The sequence below is a fragment of the Globicephala melas genome, chromosome 14, assembly GCF_963455315.2.
Source record: "Globicephala melas chromosome 14, mGloMel1.2, whole genome shotgun sequence".
NCBI classification, from domain to species: Eukaryota; Metazoa; Chordata; class Mammalia; order Artiodactyla; family Delphinidae; genus Globicephala; species Globicephala melas.
The window spans coordinates 67,922,000-67,948,125 of NC_083327.1; the positions used below are offsets into that span (position 1 = coordinate 67,922,000).

Consider the following 26,126-nt stretch of genomic DNA (forward strand, 5'->3'; position numbering starts at 1 on the left):
AATTTATTGGTTCAGATTCTTCCTCTGTTACTAAGTTAGTGTAGACCTCCAGATCACCAGATATCAGGTTGGCACATTTGCTGGTGAAGTAACATCTCATATTTTTTTTCTTTCTCGTTACACCCTGTGTTAACAACACAAGTATTTAACTGAGGAGAGGTGGCATTTCTTTTTTAGTCATGGCTATAATTCAAGGTAACTTAAGCAACATTTCAGCAAAATCCTCATTTTAGACGACACTTAAAAGAGAAATATAGTAACATGGCTTGAATTTGCACTCTAGGCATAAAAAATTTTTTCCTTAAGCAAGGCTGAAGTTAACTTTGCTGTTAGAAAAACAAAAAGACTTTTCTACAAGAAAAAATTATTAGAATTGATGTGTGGAAACGATTCTGTTCAATTTCCCCAAGAAATAACTGAACGTGTTTAGACAGCAAGTCCCTAGCATCTTGGTTGTGAAAGGTACATTTGGAATGGACTTAGATTGTAGGAGTATGCTTAATACATTTGTCCTATAAGCAAATGAGGATTGTTAATTTCAAAGAAACATTGACAGGCCTTGATATGGGGGAGGGGAATTCTCATAATTACGGATATCTAAAATAATAAAGCCCCCAGGCCATGGAGACTTGTTTTAAGCCTGCATCTGTGTCACAAAGTGAGACTGCCTTTTTCCAGTAGATCAGAGCTAGTGAAGTCATACACCTCATGGTCTATTCCTTTATCTGTTCTTCCTCTCCTGACCCTCCCAACTGACTTCAATAAAGTTATAACCAGAGGTAAGTTACAATAAATAACATCTGTATGCAGTGTGGATTGGCTCCACAATACTAACAAGATTTTTCTAGTTCTTCTGTGGAAGATAGTTTGACCCCTCAGGAAAAAGAGGGACTATACAACATTGTAACAGAAAAAGCAATTAGGAGCAATGTATCGATCCTAAAGGTCATAGGAGTTTAAATGTATTTCCTGTGACGATAAAAAGAAAAGGAGAGTTAACTTTTCTGTTTTGCCATAGCCATGGCCATCCTCTGATGAAGGCCCTCTAGGAGCATAAGCAGTCTTAGAAGCTCTGAAAATGATACTCTTTCCCTTCAGATTATTCAGACACTACCCATTTACACATTTTTTGTAAAAAAAAAAAAAAATAAGACATTTTTCTGCCTCTTGATGTTTTGAAGGAGACTTGTCCTTCATATGTGGCCATGGGTTTTCCCTCTGCCCCGTTATCGCGGCCGTTGGGGAGATGGGGCAGGGTGGCAAGCCTCTGTACAGCCATTGGGGAGACCTGGTTTGGAGTTTGCTCTTTTAGCAGTTAAGATGAGTAAATTTGCTTTTGGCCAGACAGGAGCTGGTGGTATATACTCCAGGATCTTCTGAATGTGGGCCACTCCATTCCCAGAAAGGCATCATAGAACATGTACAGTTTGTGATGAGAGTAACCTTGTACTATACCCAGACAGCTGCTGTTTTGTGCCCTCTACATGCTATAATGTCCCTTCTTTGGAGCATACAGGGACTTTTTCAGGTGACCCATAGGGCAAGAAGGTGAGGATTTCCCTTTGGCTGGCTCAGCTAAAGACTGGAGGAGGGAGTAGACAGAGGACTCTTGTCCCTCAGGGTTTGGCCTCAAGCATCACTTGCTCCTCCGTTGGAGGCAAGGAGGGGGCAGAAAACAAGACCATTATTATCATTAGCCTATTTCCCTTTATGCATTTATTCAGACAGATTTGTAAACTTTAAAGGGAACATGGTCATTGACGATTGCAACTCGGTTAGTTTATTTAAAAAATGTTCTCTTCTTTGACTCTTAATGCAAAATCTCTCTACTTTAGCTGGTTCCTCTCATTCAAGAAAAACAACTGGCTCCAAAGCAACAGCTTCACCGTCTACTTCCTCCACTTCATCTCGTCCTAAAGCTTCAAAGGAGACAGTTTCTAGCAAAACAGGGATGGTAGGAATCACAAAGGGCAAGAAAAAAACTGGCAAGCAGCCAACGTCTCAACCGTCCTCAGATGCAACCACTTCTGGCATATCTGACCTTAAAGGAGAGCCTTCGGAGACCAGCGTGGCGAGTCTCAAACCCGAGCAGACTGCCCCCGGCACCGAGGAGCAGACCACAGGCAGACCCAAGTTCGCAGTCCCTCTGCCCGCTGTGGCTCCAGCACCTCTTCCCCCCACCCCTTCTCCCCCCCTGGAGGAGCAGAGCATTGCTGCCTCAGACACTCCTGTCGTCCTGGTCAGCAACGGAGCCGACCTGCCCGTCCCTGCCTTAGACCCAAGTCAGCTTCTCTGGACCGAAGAGGCGACAAACAGCACCACTGTCCACTCAGGCACTGGCTTAAGTGTTAGCAGAGAAAATGCAAAATGGTGAGTCGGCACAAAAACCCCATATTCTATCTGTATTCCTATGAAGCTGGGTACTAAAGATCACTAAATCACTCTGCTGGCAATGAAGGAGCCTACTTTGGTTTCTTCTATAATGTAATCTAGTTAGGTAAGCACACCTGTTAGGTAATGTTAGGTAAGCACACCTGTAATCCAACCGTTGATTTCGTTTTTTTAATTGAAGTATAGTTGATTTCTAATGTGTTAGTTTCAGGTGTACAGTGAAGTGATTCATGTATATGTGTGTGTGTATATACATATTCTTTTTCAGATTCATTTCCATTATAAGTTATTACGAGATACTGAATATAGTTCCCTGTGCTATTTGTTGTTTATTTTATATATGGTAATGTGTATCTTTTAATCCCAAACTCCTAATTTATTCCTCCCTCCCCCCTCTTTCTCCTTTGGTAACCATAAGTTTGTTTTCTATGTCTGTGAGTCAATTTCTGTTTTGTAAATAAGTTCATTTGTATCATTTTTTTAGACTTCACATATAAATGATATCATATGATATTTGTCTTTCTCTGACTTACTTCACTTAGTATGATAGTCTCTAGATCCATCCATGTTGCTGCAAATAGCATTATTTCATGCTTCTTTATGGCTGAGTAATATTCCATTGTATATATGTACCACATCTTCTTTATCCTTTCATCTGTCAGTGGACATTTAGGCTAATTCCATGCCTTGGCTATTGTAAATAGTGCTGCAATGAACACTGGGGTGCGTGTGTCTTGATTTTTCATAGCCCTGCCCCAGGAATGCCACGGGCTGCTGGAGACGATTACATTGGCCTTACTGACTGATACACATCAGATCTGTACTTTCAAGGACATTTAGAGTCTGCCTCATCACTGCTTAGCAGTCCTTTTTCTTTTTCCTAGACAGTTTCCTCCTCTTCCCTTACAGTGGTTACTTACATCTTTACCACTTATGTCCAGATTGCTCACCCATTCCTGCCCACCTCCATTTCAACAAGTTATTTAGCCTCCTCCGAAAATAAAGAGCATCAGGAAAGAACTCTTTTCCAACTCCTTTTCCTCCAACCTTAGAGCAGCTACCTTTCTTACTTCCTCAATTCCCTACCCAGCTCAAGTGTTATCTCCTCTGTGAAGCTTTTCAATATTCATCCAGACAGAATTGGTTATTGCATGTACTCTAACAGCACTTTTTTCCTACCTATGGGACAGAACTAACCACCATGTCTTACTTACCTCTGTATCCCCACCAACCAGTACAGAATCTGGTATGCTATAGGCATGCCATCATCCAGTTGCCCAAGCCAGAAACCTGGAATTCATCCTAGGGTCCTCATTCTCCCTTGTCCTCCAGATCTAATCACTCACAAAGTCCTATAAATTTTCTACTTAAAGATAAATAAGACATGTTAGCTCTGCTGTCCCCTAGGTGTAAGAAAGAGGACTGTCAGAGTGTAGTAGATGTCACTACCAGTTCTGTGTAGGGAAGGCTTGGAGCTCTTAAATCCAGCCTCTTCTGTTTCTAAGAATAAAACCCAAATTCGCTCTTTACAATATTTAATTTAATATTTCCTCTTTCAAAAAAATCCTTGTCCTGTTATACTTTAAAAAATTAGTACATTAATTAAATTGATTTGGATCAAGAGACTAAAATATCACTTTTAATTATTCAATTGCTAGTGGTATTAACCTCCATTTATTAAATACTTATTTAATGTCAGGAAGTGTCAGTTATTTAATTCACATAAGTCTCCCCTGAAATATCTCTGTTGAATAGATGAGAAAACTGATGCTGAGAGAGATAACATAGTTTGCCCAAGATCACCCAGCTAGTAAGTGGCAGAGTCAGGACGCAAGCCCAGAGCTGCACATCACACTCAGCGTGCTAAGGAATTTCATAAGTTTCCAAAGCACCTGCTTCTACTTCTTTTGCAATTCCTTTTGTGTTTGTTTCTCTCATTTTGAGTACCGTCATTCAAAGGAAAGCCAAGGAAAGGTAAATAAATGTTAAAGTACAAATTATTTTATTTGACATTTTAATAAATGACTGGGGAAAAGAAGGTATTGAAATGAGTGCTTATGGTGTCCTGAATACTTCCAGCACAGAGCAGGTGTCTTCACTTCATTATGAGTGTTTGCCAGCATTGGCATCAATTCCAGCCTTTAGAACTGAACAGTCACTCAGCATTCCACCATGTATTTTTTGCTTACCTTCTATGTGCCAGGTGGCGTACTAAGCACCAAAGATACAAAAGTGGACAAAACATTACAGTTCAGATTGCTTTTTACCAAAATAATGTCTGACATGCCCAGGAAGTATAAATGTTTAAGATGAAGTCCGAATTTAGGGAAGGAGATCAAGTATATGGATTCACTCTTCAATATACTAAAGAACAAGGTGTAACATATAAAGTAATTCCTCAGATAGTCTTAAGCACTGAGAAAGCCCATTTCCAAAGGTGACCTGATTCCGTCCAACCCACTTGCACAACCATTTTAGGAAGGGCACTCTATTGTGCTAAACTCCACGCTGCATGCTGGGGGCTTGATATCTGTCTTCAGCCCAAGTACTTGCAGGATTGTCAGACGAGAGAGGTGAGCATCTGTTCTCCACTTCCACTGGGGCAGTGATCACAGGGAACGAGCTGAGAACATCATTGGACACCGAGGTATTTATAATAGATTTTCCTGTCAGTCAGGGTAACTATAATGCTTTCCTAGAAGAGGGCATAGAGATTTTCTTCTCTGTACATTCTTCAGAATTAAAAATTTAAATTACAGTTCATCTCACAGGGGCGGTTTGTGTTTGCTCTTGAGTTAAGGAGCTTGGAATAAGTAGTCTCTCAAATTTCCTTCCAAATACTTTCTTCCCTTTTTAAGTGGATATGTGAGTTAGAATTTCTGGCCCTTAGTCGCTTGCTTTACTTAGAACTTTCCCTCAGTTATGTTTAGTCAACGAATGTGTGAAAATCCTGTCATTTTATGAAGAGGCTTCTGTTTGGAATACAAATGTGAAAACTTTAAAGAAGACAAGTGGCCATGTGTAAAAATACCTGCTTCTATTCACATAGTGCAGAGTAGTTACTATTTGGTAGATTTCTATTTGTTGGTAGCATCAGTAATATATAATTCTGATATAATTTTAGGCAGAAACTAATAACCCCATCTGGAGCCCATATCCAAATGGGACTTGACTCTTCTAGTTCATTTCCACAAACATTAATAGAGTTCATTGTATTGTTCTATGTGCCAAGAAACGTAGGGGGAAAATGAGAGCCAAGTCTTGAGTTGGTTGATAAAAATTTGGAGTAAAATATTTAATATTAAGTTAAATATAATCTATAATATCAACATAACATAATATTAAGTATAAAACTAAAATATAACATCACATTTGATAGACTGAGGGTTTTAAGTCTGGGTTGTAGACTGGCCTTGCTACCTCGTTGGGGCAACTCACTCATGGCCTTCTTGGGTTCCATGAACTATAAATTACCTGCCCTCCTTATACTATAGAACAATTGTTAAGTTGTAAATATATGCAGAAGTCTTTGAAAACTGCAAAACATTATAAAATGCAAATGATGAGATTACATTAATAATTGGTATCATGATAAATTAATGAACAGTGATACAAATACTAGGACTCAACCCTGAAGTATCTTTGTTCCGCTCTTCAGAATGTGTTATTAATTGGCATATCTTGTAAACATGCCTCGGTCACCCACAGTGGCCTCCAGTGGCAGTATGCTAGAAATCCAGACTGTGAAAAAAAAAATCTTATTTAAAATGAGATTTCATACTTTGGAAGCAATATGGTGGTTCCTCAAAAAATTAAACATAAAATTACCGTATGATCCAGCAATTCTACTTCTGTGTATATAGCCAAAAAAAATGAAAGCAGGTACTCAAACAGATATTTTTACACCAGTGTCCGTAGCTGCAATATTCACAACAACCAAAAGGTAGAAACAACCCAAACATCCATGGAATGATGAATTAATAAACAAAATGTGACCTCTACCTGCAGTGGAATACTATTCAGCCTTAAAAAGGAAGGAAATTCTGACACATGCTACAACATGGATGAACCTTGAAGACATCCAAAGTGTAGTAAGTCAGACACAAAAGGACAAATGTAAAATTTCACTTATATGAAGCACATAAAATCGTGAAATTCGTAGAGACAGAAGGTAAACTGGTGGTTGCCAGGGGATGAAAGAAGAGGAATGGGGACTTACTGTTGAATGGATACCGAGTTTCAGTTTGGAAAGACGAAAACTTCTGCAGATGGATGGTGGTGATGGTCACACAACAATGTGAATGTGATTAATGCCACTGAACTGCACACTTAAAAAGTGTCAAAATGGTCAATTTTAGGCTTTATGTATTTCACACAATTAAGACAGAAATTTCGTATTTCCTTCTTTGAAAACAAGAATGTTTGGCTGTTGGATTTTTCTAATAAGTGAAAAATAGAGAATTTTGAGAATGCTTAGGCTTATCAGCCACAAAGTTGAATGTCAGTACCTCCGATTCTGACAAAGTTTACCTGTTTTTGTCATTCAGAGAACTGTTTTTTGATTTTTTTCAGTGAGAACAGCAAGCACATGTTTTGCACTGAACGGTCTTTCAGAAGTGTGATGTCCAAATTTGGATTCTTCTATTTATATCAGAAAGCAATGTGGGGAACTTCTGTATCTTAAAATGAAGATTACATTGTTTTTGATATGATATGTTTTTGATGTAAAGTATTTTTTTAAATTCTGGTCTGTGAAAATTGGCAAGCTTTGTATATTTATAGTAACTTTAAGTCAGAGACTCTTACCAAGCTAAATAATAGAAACTCATTGCATCCTGACATATCACCTTTCTTCTAAAGAGTCCACTTAGCTTTCACATTTTCCATCTCATGTTATTAGTATAATCTTATGACAGGCAGTTTGACAAATGGAGAAGATATATAATTTTTTACTTTTAATACACTGACTATGATGAAAGTAGGATTAATTCCTATACCAATTAAAGAAGATAAACTTTTCTGTGTCAGTACCGTTCTAGGTACTGGGCTGGGCTACGACATGATATGAGTTCTGCTTGTCAAGGAACTTTGGCGGGCTGGGGAGGCAGACTGAGATGCAGTGTACTAAGTGCTCCAGTGTGGTGGGCACCGTGGGAGCAGGGAGAGAGGCCAAGGAACTAGTCTGATGGCCAATGAGAGAGTCCTCAGGGAGCTGAGGCTTTAAGCTAGACATGAAAGATAAGTGGGAGTTACAGGTCCAAGAAAAAGTGGAGGCAAAATCAAATATCTAAGAACTGCTAGCCCATTGTTCTTTCCACGGAACCTCCTATTGCTAGGGAAAAATAAATGTTCAAAACATAGTTGTACAATATTCTTGTACTAAATATGTCAGTCACCACCTGGTCAGTCCTTTTCATTTTACAGATGAAGACTCTAAAGCCTTGGGAATTAAGGAGTGCGGTATTGTTGCCCCATTTCAGTGACGTTAGCTGGCTTGTGTCTGCTTTCTCCTCTCACCAGCCTGAAGGATGTTTATGAAACTAGAGTTCTGTCTCATGTGCCAGCATCATCCCCGAGGGTTGCTCTGAGCTTCACACCAGCCCCATGTTTCTGTGCCTTTCACAGTGTCACAACCAAAGACGAGCTGGGGAAGGCAGCGCCTCAGCTCCTGACTCCTGGGCTGATGGGAGAATCTTCAGAATCCTTCAGTGCCTCAGAGGACGAAGGCCAAAGGGAATACCAGGCCAATGACTCTGACTCTGATGGGCCTGTCTTGTATACCGATGACGATGACGATGAAGAGGATGAAGACGAGGACGGCAGTGGAGAAAGTAAGGCTCTTTTCAAGAGGTAGGGAGGGAAGTCTGTGGTGGGCAGAAGCAGCTGCAGCCTGTAAAGGGCAAAAGCCTCATCAGGAGCCCGACACCTGATGTTTTCTTTCCCCTCATGTGCCTTTCTCAGATTAGAAATGTATATCTTCTGAGGTCTAGCTTTAGATGAGAGTCCTTTCTGGAAGATGATTCCACAGGGCAGGGCGGTGGGGGAGTCAGTCTATGAGGCCAGTATGCATATTTGAATTTGTCCAGAAAGTCAAACAACAGAAGCCTTTCTCAGATTGATCAAAGATGGCGCTTCCACACTGGGACCTTTGTTGAATAAAGAGCATCAGTGCGGGATTTGCTGGATTACTCATGGGGGATGTTTGATAATTTCACTCCTTTTTTTTTTTTTTTGCGGTACGCGGACCTCTCACTGTTGTGGCCTCTCCCGTTGCGGAGCACAGGCTCCGGACGCGCAGGCACAGCGGCCATGGCTCACGGGCCCAGCTGCTCTGTGGCATGTGGAATCTTCCCGGACCGGGGCACGAACCCATGTCCCCTGCATCGGCAGGCGGACTCTCAACCACTGTGCCACCAGGGAAGCCCAAGAATTTCACTCACTTTTATACTGTGGTTTAAAAGGAGGAATGAGTCAAGAATGACTAATACCTTTTAAGAATTAAAAACAGTCACTCATCCATGATAAGAAAGGTGGTATGCCTTCTAAGAAGGAATGATAGTAAAGTGGATAAAGCCAACCATTTATATATAACTTAGGGAACTGGAAAAATGCTATTTTTTTAAATAATCTTCTGAGAAAGATGACTTGGGAGCGATTCAGTATGGAATTGAATTTACAGATTATAAAAAGTTATTAATATATTCATGATTAAACAGCATTGTCAAATTCCTTCTAGTTTGTACTGAATAATGAAAAAATCATCAACAATCAAATCAAAAATAACAAAAATCATTATCATTCATTGGTATTTACTATCCTCTGTGAGATATCAGGGATTGCTGGGTAATTTAGGATTAAAACATAGGTATCACAGGTAGACTTTTGTCAGTGGTTTTCTGAGTGGGGGGAGGAAAAGGGAAGACGAGGATTTACTCTACAGAATAAGCAAAGGGGCTAAGTGTTTAAGACTCGAAAAAGAAAAGGCGTTATGCAATCAGTAGTTTCCGTGGTATGCCGTCTCAGCAGAATAAACTTCAAATGTCACTGTCCAAAAGATGAGGTGATACTTGCTGGTTTTTTCAGGGTTTCCCAACATTTTTCGGAATATTTTAAAAAACAGTTCTTCACACCATTGTAAAGCAATTATACTCCAATAAAGGTGTTAAAAAAAACAAAACAAAACAAAAAAACAGTTCTTCAGTTTTTCAAAACGAACTACATCCAACTTGAAAGTCTTTTTTCTTCAGGTTAATTAAAATTCTACCGTTGCATGTGAATAAAGAGTTTGGTCTGGACTCTATTTAAAGTCCCTGCGCACGTGTAACCTGAGTGCCACTGGCTAAAATCCTTGCTCTGCATTTCTGCCTTTTCTAATCCTCAGGTGCTTTGGCCAGTAAAATACGACGAAGGGATACTCTTGCTATCAAACTTGGCAACAGACCGTCTAAGAAGGAATTAGAGGACAAAAACATCTTGCAGCGTACCTCTGAAGAAGAGAGGCAGGAAATCCGACAGCAAATTGGAACTGAGCTTGTCAGGTAATTGCTGAAATCTGGGGACAGCACTGACTAATTCTTACTTTTCTCCTTCCTACAGTTCCCTCCCTAACTGAGATCACTGTGACTCCCTCATGGAAGGGCACGCCTGGCCTATCTGGTCTTCTAAAGTTGGTCTTGGATGGTGAATCGCTCAAAGAAGCGCCTTTTTGGTCCAGCTAGCCAGTAGCTTTGAGGTCGCCAAAGCCCCATCCAAGTGGGGGCAAACTTTTTCTATAAAGGACCAGTTAGTAAATCTCTTAGGCTTTGTTGGCCAGACAGTCCCTATTGCAGCTACTTGACTGTGCTATTGTAGCATGAGAGCCGCCATAAACAATACATAAACAGATAAGCACGGTTACATTCCAAGAAAACATTCTTCACTAAAACAGGCAGCAGGCCAGAGTTGGCCTGCGGGCCATAGTTTGCCCAACTCCTGGTTTGATTCATGGGCTCCCTATAGCATTCCTATGACTGCCATCCACTTCTGCCCTGGGGGCTGCGAGACTACAGAAATATTAAGTAGCTTCAAGGGCCAGTTCCATCCTAGTCAGGTAGCCATAGCCCCCATATCGAAACTTCCTCCTTTTCACTTGAAATAAATGGTCATCTGATTGCACTTCCTGCCTCCGCCATTGTAGGATTTCTACTTTTGCCACTCGTGGCATTGGAAGTCCATGGAACTGGCAGTTATAATAGAAGCAAGTGCTGAAACTCTCCTTTTTATGATCAGTTTAAGCATATTTAAGTATTAGTTGTTTTGCTAACTTCCCTCACTCTGCATAAAAAATAGGTTGCATTAATTGGGAGAAGGGAACAGCCTGGAACACCAGAACAAGATTTGGAGGTGGGAGAAAAGTCCTCCCCTTGCTTGGAAGTGGAAGATTTCTGTGACTGTGGTGTATCTGCAGGGTAGGCATGTGAGGGGTTCAGAAACCACTGTCTGTTTTGTAGATGGGGCCAAGCCGGGGCTTGTGCAGATTAAATGAGATGGTACGCTGAAGGTATGTTAGTGCCTAGATCCTAGCGAGCACTTAAGAACATTAAATATTTTTTATTAAAGTATTACCTCTTAAATTAGCAAAACACTTTTATAAATTAAACCCAATGTCGGCAACTTTATGAGAAAATAGGACACATATACTTGGCCCTTGTTCAATATTTCTGAAGAACAACTTAATAATACAAGAAAAGAATTCTAAAACAGTATTTCTTTACATGGTAATTCCATTTGGGAGGTTATACAAGAAGGAAATAATCTAAAAGGGAAAAAAACCTGTGTTTTCCAAAGATGTTTATTTGAAGGGTATTTAGAGCAGTGAGAAATTAAAGCAAACCCGAAACACTCAAAAACAGGGGACTGATGAAGAACATTGTGAGAAGTTGACACCATGAAATAACTGTAGGGTGGTGGTTTTCTAACTCTGCATTAGGATTTCTTGGAGAGGATACTCAGGCTTCCTGGGGAGAGCTAGGGAAGCGGGTGTGTTTTGGGGCTGAGGCGGGAGAGGACTCCTTCATTGTAGGTCTAAGTAGCCAACCAGAGCAGCACTTCTTCTGTTTTTGTAAAATTCCACTCCAACCCCCAAAAGTTTGAGAGCCTCTAGAAACACACATGTAGTCCATATCTATAAAAATCTGATCAGGGTAGGGTTTTTAGTTTTATAAGTATATAAATTTTATAGAATTGTTTTTCTACAAACCCAGCACACCTAGTCCCTGTCATTCAAAGATAAACCACTTACAGTTCCTGCCTTAGAGGACTCCATGTCTAGTGAAAGAGGCAAAATTTATACTGAGTGATGGGGATCATGTAAAAAGCACAAACATCTAGGTCAAGAGAACCACGTAGGAGTCCTGGCTCTGTCGTTCAGTAGTGTTTTCTGGAAGGCAAGGGAATTAATCTCTCGTTTTCTTATCTGTAAAATGGGAACTGGCTGCCACCTTGCTGAATTGTTTCAAGGATTCAAGATAATGTAAGCTAAGCACCCAGCATAGTGACTGGGACTTAAAAGGATGAACTAATGAGAGCTGTGATTATCTTTATAATAATAAGTGCTTTAATCGATGTATAATTTATGTAGAACTGCTGTAGAGGGACAAAGAACCAGGAGCCTTTAATAACTTAAAAGATTTCAGGGCTTCCCTGGTGGCACAGTGGTTGAGAGTCTGTCTGCCTGCCGATGCAGGGGACACGCGTTCGTGCCCCGGTCCGGGAAGATCCCACATGCCGCGGAGTGGCTGGGCCCGTGAGCCATGGCCGCTGAGCCTGCGCATCCGGAGCCTGTGCTCTACAACGGGAGAGGCCACAACAGTGAGAGGCCCGCGTACCGCAAAAAAAAAAAAAGATTTCAGTAGGTGAAGAAGGAGAGGAGGGCATTCCAGAGAAAGGAAACTCCATAAACAAAAGAAGGATGATGTCTTTGGGGGATGATATCGTACAGATATATAGTATAGGATATATGAATGGCACAAAATCTGGCTGGCATAGATGTTCACTGGCTTTTTTCGTGGGCTCACTTATTAAGTGAATTTCAAGGTAGCGCTGATGAAGATTAAATGTTAAACTTTTTAATGAGCTATTCAAAATATCATTGATTTTAATTCTTCATACCATTTCTGTCACAGCCATAAACATTTAGAATTAATAGTATCTTGCATTAAGATTGCCTTTCATGTATATTGGTTTAATTTGAACAAATTCAATCTATCAATACATCCAGAGGAAGTCTTTGTCTGTGATTAACAACAAATTAATAATGTAAACAAAACCAAGAACAAAATTATAATGGGTTAATAAGACATTGAGCCCTTGTGTACAAATGATCAGGTACTAATCCCAAATGAGCCTGGCTTTTCTTGAAGGTTGATGGAAATGGCCTGTATACCTCAAGATAACTTTATATACATTGTAAATTTATTTGAGATCCCGAAAGTAATATTTTCCTGAAAGCACTGTGCAGTATAAATTGATCATCTCATGAATTGGTATGAACCCTTGAGCCTTTTTTTAGATTCTAATTATCTGTATGTTGATTAGGGTACAGGCTAAGCTGCTCTAACAGAGACCAAAAAGTGCAGTGGTCCAAACAAGCCACTCCACGTGTTTGCTTCTTTTTCACATCGCAGTGCAGGGGTAGGTGGGCTGTCCAGCATGGGTGGGGAGCACAGCTCCAGGCAGTCAGATAGGCGCCCAGGTTCCTTCCATCTTGTTGCTCTTCCATCTCCGTGGATATCCTCATCTGCATGATCTGAGCTGGCTCACATGACCATGTTTAAGTTCTACCCTGTGGAAGAAGGAAAGAGAGAAGGGAATACACACCCAGTCACTTTAAGTGTAAAAAGCAGACATTACAAACACCGCTTCTGCTCACATCCCATTGCAAGAACTCAGTCACACGGCTGCACCTTGCCTGTAGGGAGGCAGAAATCTATAGCTGGGTGTTCAGCTAAAACTCTGGGGGTTCTGTTTCTAAAAGGAAGAGGGGAGTATGGGTGGGGGGGTAGTTAGCAGTCTCAGCCACAATCTCTAGTCTCCAAACTAATGGAAAGGAGGCTTAAAAATGGATTTTTGTTTCTCAAAACACAAAAAAATACAGCTTTGCTTGTTGTTTTATTTTGCGTCTCCCATTAAGGCGGCCTTGTTTGTAACCGGCAGCATATCTGTTTTTCATCACAGGAGACTTAGCCAGAGGCCCACAACTGAAGAATTAGAGCAAAGAAATATCCTGAAGCGTGAGTATCCTGTACTACACAGCGAATTCCTCGTGTAACCATGAACAAGCTCCCTCTAGAGAAAATCCATTTGTCAGCAGGGAACCTTAATATATTTATTCACGAATGACTGAAATGGCCCATTTAGATCACATTTTTATATAATTATTTATATCATTTTTAAAATAATTTCTTGACGTTTGTGTTTCATTTTATGGCTTTAAGCCTGAGATACCCCAGAGCAGTGTCGTGGTTGTGACAGTTGTTTTTAAGAAAGATGAAATTTATTCCATGTATTCTTTCACCCAAATATTAAATAGAAGAAAATGCTCTAGTCTGCTTGCAACTAAATGTCAAAGAAAAGACCAAAAAATCCACAAGGAAATAAATCAAACATTCCTATATTATTATTAATAATAATGTGTTGCCAGGTTTAACAAATGACTCCATTTAAAACAGAATTATGGGAAAAGGAATTTTTCAATCCATTTCATTTTCCTTTGTTATGATAACTGTTTCCCTCTTGAGTTATTTATAATTTTTCAGCACTTAAGGAGTTCTCCATTCATTTTCCTACTTCATTTTCCCATTCTCTTTCCCCCTCTATTTTCTTGGACTTTACATTTTACTCATTGGTCCAGTCGTATTTACGTTATTGGAGTTCATATGTTGAAGCTATAAAATGAATAGAAGTGGTTTGTTGTGCTGTAGTGGATCGATGTGGTTACTAACCACAGTGAGTTAAATAATGGATATTTTTAAATTGAGCCTAGCTGTAGTTTTCTATATTATTAACCCAGTTTCAAAAGAGCTTTTTATTGTATGAAATATCAAACAGCAGGGATGGGCAAAACTCCAGAGAGTACTCCAGAGAGTACTGGCGTGCGGGAAATCTTTTTCAACCAGGCTTTTAGAGTCAAGTTGGCCTGTCTGGGTGATCCCCATTCTCCAGATGAGTTGTTTTCTTTCCTGAAGGAAAGAAAGATTTTAACAGCATATTTATACTACAGTTGCTATTACTGAGACAACCAGACAATGAAGACTGAACAGTGGGATGAACTGCCAGTCTATGGGGTTCTTTCCTTGCAAGGTTTTTTTCTGGCCTTTTTTGAGCATAACTGGCATGGAACCCAAAGAAGAAGGACTTAAGTGACCATCAGTGTGTGGAAGAGCCTGTTTGGAGATGGAAAAAGTCATGGCTAGATAAGAAAAATAAACAAAAACTGTGTTTAGCTTTCTGAGGAAGAATGAAAGCAACATCTCATTTTGACAACAAAACCAAACCAAAAAGGCTCATGGTTTTTAATAATAGGTTCCTGGAAAATATTTATGAATTAAATTGTAGATAAGCTCAAATGCAGTCCATAAGCTCCGAAAACACAGAGAGTGTATCTTATTGGCTGCCTGATGCAATACCTAGAAAAAAAAGAAAGAGCGAATTCTGGGTAATTCTTTCCTGCTCCTGGGAGACACACAGAGCCAAACCACATTGCTGTTTGGTTATTTGAGGAACTGTTTCATAGATTAGAAATGTATCGCACATTGATCTTAAGTGCTGTGTTGGCTTTATATACTCCATTTTCCTGGAGGTTGGGGAAAGGGTGAAACGCCAAAGTCAACTTCAGATTTGACTCCAGCCTTTTTTTACTTCCTTCTTAGTTTGTCTAAATGTGCTTAGGCTGGAAACAAAAGACACGTTTCCAGTCTGGAGAAGCTGATAACTGGCTTGTGATCTCCTGACATAATGTATGGCCAAGGGAAGCAGAAAAGAGAACTGGTGGAGGATACCCAAAACATTCTGCTGAGCAGCCCCAGGGAACTGGATGGCCAGAGCTGACAACACTTTATTCAGTTCCTCTTGTTTCTGTGTTCTTCCACATAGATTACTCTTGTTTGTTTTGTCTCCATCTTTTGTTCAAAAGCAATATGATTGTCTATTTGAAGAAAAGTCTGTGTGTGATGTGGTGTGATTTTTAAGGACACTTATTTAACGAGGTCATCTTTTCTTGACAGATTAGGAAACTAATTCACAGCATAAAACATTCAGCAGTGCTCAAATCCAAGCCTGTCACTAGTTTAATAAACATAAATCAAATGGCAGTCAACGCTGATAGCAGTAATTGGAGACCACAGGACAAATTTCATTTCTTAGTATCTTTCCCAGTACCACACCTAATTTGATCTCTTTCCTATTTTAGTGCATCTAGGGTTTTTAAAAAAACATATATATTAAGTTAGATTTTGGAACTAGTTTCTTAATATTGTTAAAATAGAAAGCAAGTTTTGGTGTTTGCAGGATCAACTTTTGCATATCAGGAAAAGAGATGTTCGTGGAACATCTTCTACAAGGTAGGGATAAAATATTCAGGTCCTCTAATACTGTTTAGCTAGGGCCATAATTCCAGCTAAATCGTCATAGAGAAAACATGTATTAAGCCATTGAGTTCTGCATGTATTTTTCCCCAGTGTTTTGTTATGTAATTTTTAAAGCATACAGAAAAGCTGAAATAATTCTACAGTAATACCCATATATCTACTATCTTTATTCTACCATTAACATCTTACTTTATCACATATCTGTCCATCCATGGAGACATCTTATTTTTTGGATGTATTTCAAAGTAGGTTTATAAATATATTTTCATTTCTTACCAACACCCATGTGGAAACATGTAAAACACAAAAAGTGAAATAATTCCACAAAAAAATGTTTGGCTATTTTTAATCCATCTTATCTGAGTTGGTGACTGAAGAATATCTTACTCCAGTTGTTGGTACTTTGGTGCTTTTCTTTCTTCTCCTTTTCGCATCATCCATGAAAGGCTCTGGGCAGCACTTGGCAGGCAGGTTTCTTGTAGCACCCACTGCTGTTAAACTACGTGTATCGTTTGTATGCTTATGGCAAACGCTTTCCGTGGCTGTTCTGATACCCGCCCCTCTCTGCTCTGATGAGTTACTGAGGGCGAGATTTGTCAGCGAGCCAGTCACTTCCTTCATGAGTATCCCTCCAGTCTGTTTAAAGTGACCAGACGTGCTTTCATCCTACTTTACAATTAGCCCTCTAATAATTTTTTTTTTAAGTTCCAAAAACTCGGTGAATTTTTGTTTTGTTTTGTTTTGTTCGTACTGCACGGCTTGTGGGATCTTAGTTCCCCAACCAGGAATCAAACCCAGGCCCTCAGCAGTGAAAGCATGGAGTCCTAACCACTGGACCACCAGGGAATTCCCTTGGTGAATTTTTTAAAACCAAGTTTAAGGTTTAACCTTGACTCTTAGTAGAAGATTTAACAATGACTATTTAGTAAGATTCCTAGGAACAGTCACGTTGGCCTTCCTCCACCTCTCACCCTCTTCCTCTAACTTCTTTAGAGGCATAATTTCAAATATGGGAAATCTAAGGAAGTCAGTTCCTGGTGTTAGAGAAGAATTCCCAATTGGTAAAATCCTGTTTATTTACAGTTGGCCCTTCTTTTTTTAAATATCACTGGCTGACACCTAGATGTGCAGTATGCTTCATAAAGCAAAATTATCTAATATTCTCTTCCAGGAAATTACGTTTTGTGTATTTCTTGAAAATTGGAGCATTTGTTAGCTTTGAGTCATACTAGATATCCAGTATTTTGCCTTTGGAAAGTACCTTTGAAAATGTAGCATAATCATTATATAGAAAGAATAACTGAAATGTTGTAACAATTATATTTTTCTTTTTATTAATATCATCAAAGGCCTGACCCTGTAAAGCCCTAGTTTGAATCACATGAACCACAAGCTCGGTATTTGTCTATTATATATAATTTACAATCCACATGCCTTATCCAACTCATATAAAGTAATTATTTGGGACTTCCCTGGTGGCGCAGTGGTTAAGCATCTGCCTGCCAATGAGGGGGACACGGGTTCAAGCCCTGGTCCGGGAAGATTCCGCATGCCTTGGAGCAGCTAAGCCTGTGCGCCACAACTACTGAGCCTGCGCTCTAGAGCCTGCGAGCCACAACTACTGAGCCCACGAGCCACAACTACTGAGCCTGCGTGCCACAACTACTGAAGCCCATATGCCTAGAGCCCATGCTCTGCAATGAGAGAAGCCACCGCAATGAGAAGCCTGCACATTGCAACCAAGAGTAGCCCCCGCTCACCGCAACTAGAGAAAGCCTGCACACAGCAACGAAGACCCAGTGCAGCCAAATAAATTAAATTAATTAATTAATTAATTTTTAAAAAAAAGAGAGAGCAGCAGATGTCTGCCTGCATTCTGAGTCTCCCCACTTCCTTTCAAAAATAATAATAGTAAAGTAATGATTTGACCCTAAGGATGTGTTTTAAGGATATCAAAGGATATATTGCAATATATTTTGTGAAGCAATTAGAAGAACCTACAGTATTTTCATAGGAAGAAATCTGAATTATAATCAGATTTTGTTTGACACTCACAGGCGCTTAATGAAAGCATACTATCTAGTTGTTTCTTGTCTTGCAGGGTAATTTCAGTTTATGTTCATTCGTTGTCTAAATAACCAGACTGATCATCCTCTTTCTTATAAACTAAAATTAGTATTTCAGAAGAACGTCAAGACTTTTCCCTGTCCAGATAAGGAAAATTAATAGAGAATTTAGCATGTTCAGCTAGCAAATACAGATGTTGCAAATATTGAATACTGATACTGTATTCACAGTAAAACAATGTTAGTGCTAAGAAGTCTGTTTGAATTTTAAAAGTAAATCTGTCTGTTACAGAGGAGACTTTTCTTTTTCAGCCTTTTGGTTGAGCCTTTATACCGTGTGATTTTCCTTCAGTAGAATTCATAACAGCACTTTCTAAAAGACATTCTTTCGTAAGCATTGGTATCCAAGAATCTATGCTCACTTATCAAACAAAGTATGAGCTACAGGAACCAACAGAGAGAAGTTCATCAAATAGCAACCATTAAAATCCTGAGCAGTGTTTATTTCTTTTAAAATTCTGGACAATTTTTTCTTAATTCCATCTGTTGGACAGCGTTCATTTGAGTTGGCCTTTAAATTGTACTACTTGGTGAAGCACTAGAGAAAGAGAAGACTTTGGAAAGTTAGCATTACAAGAAAATAAATCATCTCCATCAACCGTACACCATAACCCATTCAGAACATTCTGGTTTGAAAGCAAAGTCCAAAGAAATGATTACATTCTGCTTCTATGGAAACCAAAGCAGACAAATGTATTTTGCTTGGATTTGAATGGAAATCAGCAATTCAGACATGCATCAGGTGGTTCTAATTTGTTTTTTTGATGTGATTCAGATTTTCCCACAAAGGTCAGATCCAGTAGTAAGTTTTTATCTGAATTCTGATAAATTGTGCTTATAAAAGCCTATGAGATGATCAGCAGTGAGAGGCTTTCACTGGAGTATGGGCACTCTTGGGGTTTTTTCAGAATAGAACAAGCAGTCAGGAAGCAAAAAGTTTTACAATTAGTAAATAAACCAATCCTATAAGGAAAACAATAATATTATCTGTAAATTAATGATTGATCCTTCTGCAGAATCTTTCGATAACTTTTTAAAGATGTTGGTGGAGTGTTTGATCAATATCCGGGAAGTCAAATAACTGTGGCCTGAGCTACTTTTCTGATTGTATAATCTTTTTTAGTAACTAAGTCTTCATGCCTTTCCTCCCCTTTCCCCCCCAATTAATAAACAGAAAAGAATGAAGAAGAAGAGCAAGAAGCAAAAATGGAACTGAAACGCAGACTCAGCAGAAAGGTGATGAAACTGTGATGGTTAACGATCGTGTGTATTTTGAGTATACTTCATTTTTAAAATGCAAGTCAGTGCTTTACATGTAAATCTGATATTTAGGAATAATTATTCCTATTAGTCTACTGACTAATCACAGACATTAAAATCAGTGTAATGTTTGCAATATGAATTATGTTTATATTAATGCATAATATGCTAATTTTGAAAAGTCGACAGTCAAAAGTTTTAAATTACATTTGCCAATTATGAAAATAACATATAATCTGTGTGAAATTTTTTCGTATGCCAAAAGGAACAAAAAAGACTAGAAAATCATGCAGACGTCTCCCATTCAGAGATAACCATTATTAACATTTCAATGTGTAGTTTGTAAAAATGCTCACTGTTTCCATGCAGTTTGGGAAACACTGAATAAATACTTTGTTATTACTAAAGATTCTGAGCTGGGTGAGTAATTTATTAAGTGAACTTGATCATCCAGCTTGCCTGCTGCAGTGCTACCCAAATTGACAAATGGCTTACCTCCAAAACTCAGACCATTGTTTCTACCCATTTATGAAAATATAAATCTGATACCAGGGCCCTCGCTTTTTTCAGTAAGTGTTAAAATAATAATAATCTTTGGAAAAATTAAGCACCATCAGAGTTTATATTTCATTATAAACACCTTGCTCAGTAATTCTTCAGATATACTTTCACAGCTGGATAAGGCAGGATGAGTAAAATATGACATCTGCAGCAAAGTGTGTGACCTGACCCACATTTATTTGGGCTGGCTGGGGAGTTCACAGCCAAAACATTCCAAGGCAGAAAGAAGCAGCACTCCATTCCCATGGAAAAGTTGGAGACTGTATTTTGAGAGGTTTTGGTTTTGATTTTTAGGGAAAAATAGCCTTAATTCATCTCTTCTTTTCCTCAGAGATCCCAAACATCAAACAATAATCAAGTTAAGAAAGACACTATAAACTGAATTTCTTGAGATGGCTCTTCTAGCAATTCAATGGCCATTAAGTTACCAGCTACAGATAAGCGGTAACCCCTCCTCCTTGCTCCAGCTCACCTCTGTCATACATATAGTCTTTTCTTAATCCAGTTGGGTCCTTCTGGGAGACAACAGAGCTACCCTACCCCCACTAGCCTGTACCACACAGAGCTCCCTGCCATAGGTGCAAAATATTCCATAGCACTAATAGCTACCCCGTAACTGGCACAGCCCTGAAGGGCAAGACTAGATGGAGAACTTCTGACCTCTGTGACCATTGGTCACTTGCATTGTGGGAAGTCCCCAGAAGCAAGGGTTTCTCTGCCTTCTTAATCCTACCTGCCCTAGAGTGGCAGTAAGGAGCTAGTAGTATAGATAGCACAGTAACTGAGAGTATAACAGAACCACTTAGATTTTTCCTCCCTTTGTCCATCACCCACCAGGGCTTTATGAAGATAGAAGGAGCCGCCGTTGCCTTATCCCAGGTCAAGTAGGCTCAGGATGTAGACCCAGACCTAAGAATCCTTGAATGCCTTGAGTTTTAGAGCATTGACAGTTCAGCCTCTGGTTTTACTCAAGAGGAAACCAAGGAAAGGGGAGCGTTTTGACCACAAAAAACATCAGTTTTTGTTTGTTTGTTTTGTGGGAGTGCTTAATTTTTCCAAAAATTGAACCCATGCAAATAAGGAATGCCTCCAAAGAGGACCACTTAAACCATGGATAGTCTGGCTGTATATAGAGTGTATGTATGGAGAGAAAAATACTGAAAATGGACCCGATGGGTAAAACATAGGCCTGGCTCTACGTGTCCGACAATACTGTGACACCTCCCAACTGAGAAAGGCCACAAAAGCATGAAACTTAATAGCGGACAGTAGATGATGCCTGTTCAACCAGGGGCCAAGTTTCTTTAGTCTCTCAGGACGATCTCTGTCTGTTCTTCGGCTTGAGAAAGGACCATGGGAGGAAAACAAATACACACAGGGCAGGGTAGATTAAATATAACCATAAATTTGAATTTGACAAAAACCACAGGGGGACTCGGAGTTATTAGAAGTGTCTTAAGGTTGCAGCTGGGTTTAAGCAGTTCTGGCCTCACTGAAGTGCAGTTTTCCAGTGCGTCCCCCCTCCTCATTGCTGCATATCGGCTTTTCTGGCCAAGGGTAAATGTCAGATCTGGACCTGTGTCCTTAGACTCTCCTGGAAAACTGCCATAGGCACACCCTTCACTGGATCATTCCTTTGTTGTAACTTTGTGCATTTCCGAATATGCAGGTTTAATATAGTAGGAACAGAGATTTTTATTCTCATTTCTACAAGTTGTAGGGCTTTTGTCTTGATAATTCAATCTTCAAACCAGCCATACTATATCTGGATTACTATTGTGTCTGTCCCCCGTGTCAGAGATGACAGGCACCTTTATCACAATGCCAGGCAAGGTGGGGGAAATAGCATAATGCAGATGGTTGCTAAAGACTGTGACCTATCTAACAATGGTGATTTTTATAGTTGCAAAATTAGGGCACACTGCTTTCTAGTTCTCATTAGAAACTCCCAAGATGCTGCTGCCTTTTTTTTTTTTTTTTTTGATATCTGAAAGTGACCTTATGTAACCATAACTTTGAAGTACTCTGTAGAAAACGTGCCACCATGAGGCTGTAAATGGTTTACTGAACTCATCCCTATCCTCCTGCAGCTCAGCCTGAGACCCACAGTGGCAGAGCTGCAAGCTCGAAGGATCCTGCGGTTTAATGAGTATGTGGAAGTCACCGATTCACCTGACTATGATCGCCGGGCAGACAAGCCCTGGGCCAGGTTAACACCTGCAGACAAGGCAAGACCTCAGTGGCTTGAGCCCTGATTTTATTTATGTATGATTTTATTGTTTTTCTAAAAGCTCCGATACCTACTTACTGCTTACTTAGTCATCTTAGGAGACTGGGTATTACCAAATACCCCAATAATTTTCTGCCTTTGATTATTCAAGACACTTAGGTGATACATTTAATAATATCAACATATTTCTTTCAATTAAGTCTCAGAAAAAACTTGTTCTTTGTTACCATATAACCTGCCTGCATTCAAACCTGGATTGGGGTGGGGCATGTTTCCCACAGCCATGATTTATCCTTACTCGTAGAAAATATAACTTATACAAGTGACTCTTTTAAAGGGATACGTTAACAGTGGAAAAAGTATTGATCTCTAATCAAGGCTGGCACACTTTTTCTATAAATGGCCAGAAAGTAAATATTTTAGGCTTTGTGGGCCGTCCAGTCTTTGTTGCAGTTGCTCAGCTTTGCCTTTGTAGCATGAAAGCAGCCATAGACAATGTGTAAGTGAATGGATGTATATGTGGTCCAATAAAACTATATTTATAAAAACAGTTGGGGGGGTGGTGGTGGGATGAATTGGGAGATTGGGATTGACAGTATATATACTAATATGTATCAAATAGATAACTAATGAGAACCTGCTGTATAGCACAGGGAACTCTACTTCACAGTAGAAACTAACACAACATTGTAAAACAACTATACCCCAATGAAAATAAATTAATTAATTAAATAAATAAAATAAACCAGATGATGGGCCACATTTGGCCTATGGGTCATGGTTTACCAATACTTAATCTGTATCATGGCTCGCAGTTCAGGATAACTGAAATATACAGAGGGTTCCATCATGAGGAAAGACTAATTATTTTATGAGTACCATGGTTACATAAAGAATTTTGCCAACCATTTGTTTGTTTTTAAATTCTTCACTTTACAATTTTCCTGATCTCCCAAATAGTGGTTTCTAATTTTTGTCTCTAAGCAAAATTCCATATTGAGTAGTCTCATGCCACACCCAGTCTTAAAGCTAGAACTAGGTATTTAGGTACACTCTGTGCTGATGCCCTCTAATAGGAGATTTCATTCTGTAAAGCACCTACTATGTGTCAAGCTCATATTGGAGATACAGAATCAGTATTAGCTCATAAGAAGAAATGAAAACTAGAAAGGAGTAAGGTTACAAAGGAAGAATGTGCAGAATGAAAACAGAAGGGAAGGAGGCTGGGAAAAGAGCCCGAGAAACCCAACACGAAGAGACATTGGAAAAATACTGAAAAGAAATGTCTGTGAGGTGGGGAAAGAGAAGCTGCAGCCTAGAAAGGGGAGTGTCAGCTCACAAGGGGTTAGTAACATAGTGAAAGGAGGCATTTTAGCTGACTGACTGTGGTGGGGACCATGAGAATAAAACACAACCTCAAGAGTCTCTCTGTGAAGAAGAGTTACGATAAGGTGGACACCTGAGGGAAAATGATTGTGGAGGCTGAAAGCTTGAGTGAGTAGAATTGGAAAATAAGAATACGAAGGGAGTGATTTTTTAATTTATGGGAAATACCTGAGCAATCTTATGCCATGAGGAAGGAGCCAAAAGAAAGGGAAAGTTTGCCTATATAGGAGAAAAAGTCAGTAAGTGCTAGAGTAGGGCATAATCAGTGGCGCAGCAGGTCAAGGATTATGCAGAAAAGGCAAGGAGGAAACCCTTGAGGTTGGGATGGAGAACACAGGCTGAGGAATGTGCCCTAAAAAAGGAGGCTTCCCCCAGGCAGGTGAAGTCCCTCAGATCGAGGGCAGCCATGAGGGCATGAAGAAGGCTGTGATACTCAGGTCGTGGGGCAAGCTTACCATCAGTCAATACCAGGTTTCCTGTAGGAAATAGCAAGTTTATGTGTTACCAGTAATTGCCTGTTAACTACTTGATGTGATTTCTTGCGCTTAGGCAAGAGTGACTCAGGTCACTCAGCGTTATTCCGCTGACAAATGGGCTGCTCCGGAGGGTCCGAGGCGGCTTGTTTACGTATCTGGCGTCTTGGTGAGGGTGGCTCAGAGGCTGGGCTTATTAGCAGCTGGGCTCAGCCAGGGCCGTCCACCAAAGCACAGACATACGGCCTCTTCAGCATGGCAGCCTCAGAGTTGTCAGGCTTCTTACATGGCGGCTGGCTTGTCCCAGAGCAAGTGCCCCAAGAGAACCAGGTGAAAGTTGCATGGCCTTATCTGCCCCAGCTTTAGAAGGCACACAGCCTCGCTTCCACCACATTCTGTTAGTTCCCGGCAAGTCATAAGGTCAGCTCAGATTCAAGGGAAGGGGAATTAGCTCTGCCTTTCGGTGGGGGAGTGGTGGCAAGGTCATAGTGCAGAAGAAATGTGAGCTGGAGTTATTATTGCTGCCATCTTTGGAAAATGCAGTCTGCCATATCCACCATTCCCAGTTATCACGTTACTCAAATGTTGAATTTCAGAAAGGCAGGTAGGGCGTGGCCAGGTAAATGATTAAAATCAGAGCAAGTGCAAAGTATACAAGCAGTGAGAGTCTAAATGATCAACCACCCTCGTATGGAAACTACATTTTCCATACTCTAGAAATAGTCCTTCCTAACTCTTGTCTGTTGGTGGAAGGTAAAGTTTGTCCACCTCTAGCTATAACAGAGAGGATTTTTCTTTTTAATTTTGTGTTGAAACAAAAATAGATTTTTGTGCTGGACTTCTAGGCTGCAGGGGAGATGTACTTGGTCGAGTTTTCTTCTACAGGATTAATGTCTCTTCACGAGTCTTTCACATCTCCCCTGGAGATGGAACCCTGAGCCCCAGAGCACAGCCAGAGGCCCTCCCTACTCACATCTGAGTCTCATTTTCTCCCTTTGGCATTGTCTCTTCCATTAACCCTGAGACCTTTGAAGGTCTAAAGGACTGCATTTTTAGAACCGGATTTGTATTGTAGGTTTTTTCTCCTTGAAGAAAACTAAGAATAACTTCTTTTAGAAAGAAAAAATTGTTGTATACTTTTAAAAGATAGAAAATAGAAAAAAGGCAGCAATGTAAAATGCTTTTAACGTATAGTACTTCGTATATACACAAGTGACTTGTGTTTATTGGCAAAAATCAGAATATTCAAAAATACAAGAAGAGGAAATAATAATTACAGTGCACATCAATGCATGGTATTTTTTATTTTTATTTTTTTTTGCGGTACGCGGGCCTCTCACTGTTGTGGCCTCTCCTGTTGCGGAGCACAGGGTCCGGACGCGCAGGCTCAGTGGCCATGGCTCACGGGCCCAGCCGCTCTGTGGCATGTGGGATCTTCCCGGACTAGGGCACGAACCCGTGTCCCCTGAATCGGCAGGCGGACTCTCAACCACTGCGCCACCAGGGAAGCCCAATGCGTGGTATTTTTAAGAATTTCTAAAAATACTGTTTTCAACCTAACACTGAAAAAAATAATCTGTTTTCTCTAGATGTTAAAAGATTTGTATAATGTAATGTTATTGCCCAGAGATACTAAAACTATCAATGGTCTTAGTATATATTTTATTTTAGAATGAAAACCCATGCTAATCATTATTATCGTAACAAGCATTTCTGGATTTCTGTTGTTTTTTACTTTAAAATATTCATAATATATGACGATAAGATTTATAATGATATAGTTTTTCAATAAGTTAATCAATAATAAAAGCCTATAATTTACCTTTATATTAAAAAAGAATTTTACTTTTTAACTTTTGAACTATATATCCCATTTAAAGAAAAAAAAAACTATTGAAAGTAAATATTTCTACCTCTGCTCTCAAAATAAACACTGAACTTCCTGCCAGCCTAAAGGAGCCATCCTTCTCTCTCTTTTCTTAGTACTATTTTCTTAGCCCCACTAAGATACCACTTTGCATTTAAAAATTTTTTTGAACTTCAAATGTAAAGAAAAGGGGTCAGTAGCCAATTA

General features: G+C 39.7%; 1 protein-coding gene across 2 annotated transcripts in view; it reads left to right on the plus strand.

The window, feature by feature from the left end:
- PHACTR2 (phosphatase and actin regulator 2) overlaps nucleotides 1-26,126 on the plus strand; it is a 128,426-nt gene that overhangs the window by 85,275 nt on the left and 17,025 nt on the right. For both annotated transcript variants that reach the window (XM_030853293.2, XM_060283631.1), the window contains 6 exons: nucleotides 1,836-2,370; nucleotides 8,017-8,222; nucleotides 9,773-9,929; nucleotides 13,606-13,661; nucleotides 19,317-19,378; nucleotides 22,054-22,191. In XM_030853293.2, the coding sequence (XP_030709153.1) occupies nucleotides 1,836-2,370; nucleotides 8,017-8,222; nucleotides 9,773-9,929; nucleotides 13,606-13,661; nucleotides 19,317-19,378; nucleotides 22,054-22,191 (1,154 nt within the window). The remainder of the gene's footprint in view (nucleotides 1-1,835; nucleotides 2,371-8,016; nucleotides 8,223-9,772; nucleotides 9,930-13,605; nucleotides 13,662-19,316; nucleotides 19,379-22,053; nucleotides 22,192-26,126) is intronic.